The following is a 7408-nucleotide window of genomic DNA, read 5'->3' as shown; positions in this document are numbered from 1 at the left end:
AGATACATTAGTGGCATCCTCTAGCTACATACTATGTGAAAGTGGGATTAGAAATGTCATGAACATTTAAATGAAATTTCTAATTCCACATTTCTGCTAGTAGTTACCAGCTGCTACTAATTTCTCTGTGTGCAGTCTGCTCTAGACATGGGCTTGACTGGTCACTACCATATTGAATTCTCAAAATGTTATTGAGTATTCAGTAAGTTTTATTATTTTTGTTAATTTCTCATTTCAAAAGTTCCAAGATAAGTTATAAAAATTTACTTTGCATAATTTATATTTGGTCGTTGCCAATGACTGGGGTTTCCAGATAGGCAGTGTCGGAATTCTCAATAAAAATAACCTACATGGTCATTCACGCTGTGGAGGTGATTGACTCCCAAAAAGAGGTTCACTGTAAAACTCCTGTAGTGAGTAGAGTGGCTTTTCCAGGAGTTTATTTTTCAAAGTGGTATAGAACCAAGAGTTCCGTGTTTCCTGAATTGGTCTAGGAAGGCTGTTAAAAAATCTTATTGCCTGCGAAGGAAAGCTATTGTAATTCCCCGCCAGTCGGCTCCGGGGCACCTCCAGTCTAGTGGCATGTCGCATATTGTGGCTGTGTACATCACACCTTTTTTGAAACTGCACCAGGTTCTTCTTGATATACATAAGCGAGCACAATACATATTGACTGTACACTGTGAGTATCCCAAGATCCCTAAATAGTAGCCTGCAGTGATCCCTGAAGCTGGAAAATGTCACTATTCTCAGAGCCTTCTTTTGCAGTAGCAGCACATCGTGGACAGCTGGTGCGTGACCACACAGGAGCAATCCATAGATGATATGGCTGTGAAACAGCGAATGATAGGCCATGACAAGACTTCTCTGATCCACCACACATCTCAGCTTACGAAGGAGGTACAGCACTCTAGACAATTTCCTGCATACTTGATTCACATGATGATTCCAGCTCAATCGCTCATCCAACCAGAGTCCTAATAGTTTTACTGGATCCGATACGACTGGCTGTCTTTTCAATGAGCAAACCAAGATGTTTGTTTTATCATCATTTAATTTGAGCTTGTTGGCAAGAAACCACAACTTAGCTACTTCTAAGAGTCTGGCAGACTCCTCCTTTGCCTGTTCCACAGTGACACCTCTGGCAATCAAGGTGGTGTTGTCCCCCTGACTGCTTGAGAAGTCGTTCATGAGTAATATGAACAACAGAGGGCCCAAAACCGAGCCCTGTGGTACTCCATGCTTAACGCCTCTCAGCCTCGAGCCAGCACCTTTCAGCTGCGAGTTTTGTGACTTTAAATGTGCTCAGTCAGGTAATTTGAAATCACATATCAGAACACATACAGGAGAAACACCTTTCAGCTGCGAGTATTGTGACTATAAATGTGCTCAATCAAGTGCTTTGAAATCACATATCAGAACACATACAGGAGAAACACCTTTCAGCTGCAAGTATTGTGACTATAAATGTGCTCAATCAAGTGCTTTGAAATCACATATCAGAACACATACAGGAGAAACACCTTTCAGCTGCGAGTTTTGTGACTTTAAATGTGCTCAGTCAGGTAATTTGAAATCACATATCAGAACACATACAGGAGAAACACCTTTCAGCTGCAAGTATTGTGACTATAAATGTGCTCAATCAAGTGCTTTGAAATCACATATCAGAACACATACAGGAGAAACACCTTTCAGCTGCAAGTATTGTGACTATAAATGTGCTCAATCAAGTGCTTTGAAATCACATATCAGAACACATACAGGAGAAACACCTTTCAGCTGCGAGTTTTGTGACTTTAAATGTGCTCAGTCAGGTAATTTGAAATCACATATCAGAACACATACAGGAGAAACACCTTTCAGCTGCAAGTATTGTGACTATAAATGTGCTCAATCAAGTGCTTTGAAATCACATATCAGAACACATACAGGAGAAACACCTTTCAGCTGCGACTTTTGTGACTATAAATGTGCTCAATCAAGTGCTTTGAAATCACATATCAGAACACATACAGGAGAAACACCTTTCAGCTGCGAGTTTTGTGACTTTAAATGTGCTCAGTCAGGTAATTTGAAATCACATATCAGAACACATACAGGAGAAACACCTTTCAGCTGCAAGTATTGTGACTATAAATGTGCTCAATCAAGTGCTTTGATATCACATATCAGAACACACACAGGAGAAACACCTTTCAGCTGCGACTTTTGTGACTATAAATGTGCTCAATCAAGTGCTTTGATATCACATATCAGAACACACACAGGAGAAACACCTTTCAGCTGCGACTTTTGTGACTATAAATGTGCTCAATCAAGTGCTTTGAAATCACATATCAGAACACATACAGGAGAAACACCTTTCAGCTGCGAGTTTTGTGACTTTAAATGTGCTCAGTCAGGTAATTTGAAATCACATATCAGAACACACACAGGAGAAACACCTTTCAGCTGCGACTTTTGTGACTATAAATGTGCTCAATCAAGTGCTTTGAAATCACATATCAGAACACATACAGGAGAAACACCTTTCAGCTGCAAGTATTGTGACTATAAATGTGCTCAATCAAGTGCTTTGAAATCACATATCAGAACACACACAGGAGAAACACCTTTCAGCTGCGAGTATTGTGACTATAAATGTGCTCAATCAAGTGCTTTGAAATCACATATCAGAACACATACAGGAGAAACACCTTTCAGCTGCAAGTATTGTGACTATAAATGTGCTCTATCTGGTAATTTGAAGAGACACATGAGAAAACACACTGGGGAAAAGCCTTTCAGTTGTGAGTTATGTGACTATAAATGTGCTCAATCAAGTGCTTTGAAAACACATATCAGAACACATACAGGAGAAACACCTTTCAGCTGCAAGTATTGTGACTATAAATGTGCTCAATCAAGTGCTTTGAAATCACATATCAGAACACACACAGGAGAAACACCTTTCAGCTGCGACTTTTGTGACTATAAATGTGCTCAATCAAGTGCTTTGAAATCACATATCAGAACACATACAGGAGAAACACCTTTCAGCTGCAAGTATTGTGACTATAAATGTGCTCTATCTGGTAATTTGAAGAGACACATGAGAAAACACACTGGGGAAAAGCCTTTCAGTTGTGAGTTATGTGACTATAAATGTGCTCAATCAAGTGCTTTGAAATCACATATCAGAACACATACAGGAGAAACACCTTTCAGCTGCGAGTATTGTGACTATAAATGTGCTCAATCAAGTGCTTTGAAATCACATATCAGAACACATACAGGAGAAACACCTTTCAGCTGCGAGTTTTGTGACTTTAAATGTGCTCAGTCAGGTAATTTGAAATCACATATCAGAACACATACAGGAGAAACACCTTTCAGTTGTGAGTTATGTGACTATAAATGTGCTCAATCAAGTGCTTTGAAATCACATATCAGAACACACACAGGAGAAACACCTTTCAGCTGCGAGTATTGTGACTATAAATGTGCTCAATCAAGTGCTTTGAAATCACATATCAGAACACATACAGGAGAAACACCTTTCAGCTGCAAGTATTGTGACTATAAATGTGCTCTATCTGGTAATTTGAAGAGACACATGAGAAAACACACTGGGGAAAAGCCTTTCAGTTGTGAGTTATGTGACTATAAATGTGCTCAATCAAGTGCTTTGAAATCACATATCAGAACACATACAGGAGAAACACCTTTCAGCTGCAAGTATTGTGACTATAAATGTGCTCAATCAAGTGCTTTGAAATCACATATCAGAACACACACAGGAGAAACACCTTTCAGCTGCGACTTTTGTGACTATAAATGTGCTCAATCAAGTGCTTTGAAATCACATATCAGAACACATACAGGAGAAACACCTTTCAGCTGCGAGTTTTGTGACTTTAAATGTGCTCAGTCAGGTAATTTGAAATCACATATCAGAACACACACAGGAGAAACACCTTTCAGCTGCGAGTATTGTGACTATAAATGTGCTCAATCAAGTGCTTTGAAATCACATATTCGAACACATACAGGAGAAACACCTTTCAGCTGCGAGTTTTGTGACTTTAAATGTGCTCAGTCAGGTAATTTGAAATCACATATCAGAACACACACAGGAGAAACACCTTTCAGCTGCAAGTATTGTGACTATAAATGTGCTCAATCTGGTACTTTGAAGAGACATATAAGAACACATAAAGGAGAAACAACTACTAGCTGAAAATTTGTGACTTTACATGTACTCATTCAAATTTATTTTACTGTGTTTCTTAGAGTGGTCACTAATAACAGGACAAGTGTGTTGAACATGTGTGTACACTCATGTCACCATTCATTGTTGTGTCATCACAGCTAAAGGCTTCAAACAACATTATTTGAGGTTCTGAGTATTGGCCCACACCTTGACTCTATTCAAATTGCCAGGGTCACCCTGGGCTGGCGTCTGGGGAGGGGCAGAGTTGGGGATGCTGCTCTCAGTGTGGTGTGTGCCGGCCGGTGGTTGGAGCGGCCTTTTGGGGACGGCTGGGCTCCCCGCGGTGTTCGGTGTCCTCCAGATACACCACGGTTGTCATCTCACAAGACTGAAATTCTCTCCTTTCTGAGAGGTGATAGGCCATGCTTTTGCACTACCTGGAGGGAAAGGGAGTTGCTAGGAGTGGTGGGAGAGTAGTGGCAGTCATCACTGTCCTTGTAGTGCATAGCAACAGGTCAAAACTCATCAGAAATGGTCCAGGTGTCTTCCGGACCTCAAATGAGCCTTTGTGGCTGATTCCGGTTTGCCTCCAGATCAAGTGGTGTTCGGTTCGTCCTCTTAGGGACCCCTACGGGTGGCAACAGGTCACCTAACCTGTTTTTTAATAAATTAATTATTCAAACTTAAATAGTGCAGCAAAGAAAAAATAAACCACATTTATTTGGATATAGAAAAATCTAACCTCAAAAAACTTGCTGAAAGCCTTTCCCTGTGATGACACAACAATCTATGACAATATTTGAATCATGCATGTCTTACCGTTAGTGGCCAGCCTTATGAAATCAACCTTGCACTTTCCATTACCTACTCACAAGCATTACCTGCTCACATGGTCATCATCCACAATAATTATCAAGTCATTTGATAAATATAGTATCACGTTGATATTTTCCCCCACCATCAACTCAATGTCATGCAGCTTGATCGTCTGCTTCTCCCTCAATAGCTCTCCTATAGTGAGGTCCACGTTATAATGGCAGTATTTGATTAACATTGGTGTTGCTTACCCTGTGTATCATTCATCAAAGCAGAAAGGGCTATCATTTTCTAGCTCTGCAACATTTCCAGATAATTTTCTAACAATGTAGAAATATGATCAATTAACAAAATATTCATTCTCAATAGTTATGAAAATTTAGTATTTAATCTTTAGCAAATATATTTTCCCGAGGAATAAAATATAATTGATCACTCTAAACAAGAATGAACAGTTAATATTACATCAGATATACCAGTATCAGCTAGCCTTCATAGAAGACAGTGACAAGGCAGAGAATTGGCAATGCTGTTCCGCTATCTTTCTCCACTGCCATTATAACATGAACCTCACTATAGTTGGCCTCAACCTGGTTCCACCATCCTTGCCCAGGTCTAGGAACACTCATGGAGCTCACACTTCCTGTATATTTCTGAGTATGATATTGTCATTGGTGAAACCCTGCTTCTTGCTATCAAGATGAATTCTCTTAATTCAGAAAAATTAGTCTTGATTTACTGGGTAATATGTAGGTATTTAAGAATGTAAGTATTCAACATTTTCCAATCAATCATTTATAATTTATTGGCATGGGTAATTTAACAGATACATGATATTGATGTTCGGTACATTCAAAATATTACAAAAACTTTAATAAAAATCAGGATTAAAAAACTCACATAAATTACACAGATCAAAATTAATGGCTACAAAAAAAAAAATGTGGAGGCCATCTAAAACTAACCACCATATCACAAAAATATGTCATTGTTGAAAATGTTATCCCACTTCTCCACTAGTCAGTATTTAACTCTTTTATCAAATGGATTCAGAATTTGGGTATTTCTTATATCATGGAAGCAGATATTTGAAAACTTTTTGACTAATAATATTGGGTTCCTTTCATGATACTATGGTGCTGCTTCAGTTTAACAACATTCCTGAATATTCTATTGTATTGACGAATATCTGCACTCATTGTCCAATCACTTTGCAACTGAATTATTATTAAGTTCCATATTATATTATGTTAGGTAGTATTATAATTATAAGTTACATGTTTTTATAGTATCATATTATTAATGATTGCAACATGAAATATAACAATTTCAAAATGTATTGTATAGTTACTCTTGTTAATTAAAAGGAATAACTTCGATTTTTCAATCATTGGATTATTCTTTTAATACTATCAATAACTTATCACAACCCAAAAGTAAAGATTGCCAGGTGATTCAGGTTTCGGAAACCGGGGACTTTCAAAATTCATTTTTCTTTGAAGACCTACATGAGTACAGCAGTGACTCATAGCAGCAATGATAGGCCAGAATCACCTCTTCTCTATCTAGCACTCTGCTGAGCCTCAACATTGCTTTGAATTCAATTCCTTTGAAAAGATTCAACATGAGATGATCAAGTCAGTCCCTGATCCAGAGCAACCCCCTACAGATTGGTAGCACCAGATGATAGCAGCTCATTGATTTGAACTTCACATTCCAATGGATTACCTGGCAATCTGTGAATTGAGAATTCAATGAAAAGCCCTGCACACACACATATCGATTTTTGTTTGTACGATATTTTGCCGTCCTTATGAATTATATAAGATTAAATGGAACTTGAAAAATATCATTTGTTTAATCTAAATGGAAATTGATCTAATGGAATTGATAAGGACGGCAAAATATGGAACAAACAAAAATCGATGTGTGTGTGCAGGGCTTAACAGTGATCTCCAACTCATTAATTGAATGTGTTTTATGTTTTTTTCTTCAACTTGTAATCTTGTCCATATGCCTGGGTGGTTGCGATATTTGATTTATACATCATGTAGTACAAAAAGGGAAACAACAGTGATTTGATATCACTAAAAATACTGAGCCTCGTTCCAAGGTCAATTGTTTGTATTAGGATAGGTTTTGAATGGCAACTGTTCAATTTGTGTAAGCTGAGAAAAGATGTGACATCACACTGCCTATAATATTATTAGCTAAGATGGAAATTCATAGCTATGGTAGGGGTTAGGCTAGGTTTACAGGTTGTAATGCAATGAAATTGAATTAAATTGATGTCCCATTCAACCTTTTTATAATTTTTTACTAGCCCAATGTAAAAACAGTCAAATCAGGCATTCCTTTTGGAACATATATCACAGCTACTGTTCCATCAGATCTTTT

At 38.0% G+C, this 7408-nt stretch overlaps 2 protein-coding genes across 2 annotated transcripts; both read left to right on the top strand.

Annotated features, from left to right (window-relative positions):
* The first annotated feature begins 1198 nt into the window (after positions 1–1198).
* LOC120355639 (gastrula zinc finger protein XlCGF8.2DB-like) lies at positions 1199–2409 on the top strand. Its single transcript, XM_039444250.1, has 2 exons — positions 1199–2153; positions 2402–2409. The coding sequence occupies exons 1-2, from the start codon at positions 1199–1201 to the stop codon at positions 2407–2409; spliced, it is 963 nt and encodes a 320-aa protein (XP_039300184.1).
* A 166-nt stretch (positions 2410–2575) lies between these two features.
* LOC120355637 (gastrula zinc finger protein XlCGF57.1-like) lies at positions 2576–6898 on the top strand (the record flags this gene model as incomplete). The annotated part of the gene is made up of 1 exon (XM_039444245.1): positions 2576–6898. A coding segment is annotated over one exon (1647 nt), but the record flags the coding sequence as incomplete, so codon positions are not given.
* Positions 6899–7408: the final 510 nt, after the last annotated feature.

Source organism: Nilaparvata lugens, unplaced genomic scaffold, assembly GCF_014356525.2.
Source record: "Nilaparvata lugens isolate BPH unplaced genomic scaffold, ASM1435652v1 scaffold3821, whole genome shotgun sequence".
Taxonomy (NCBI): Eukaryota; Metazoa; Arthropoda; class Insecta; order Hemiptera; family Delphacidae; genus Nilaparvata; species Nilaparvata lugens.
The sequence above is the reverse complement of the archived record's forward strand: the minus strand, read 5'-3'. Positions and strand labels throughout refer to the sequence as shown.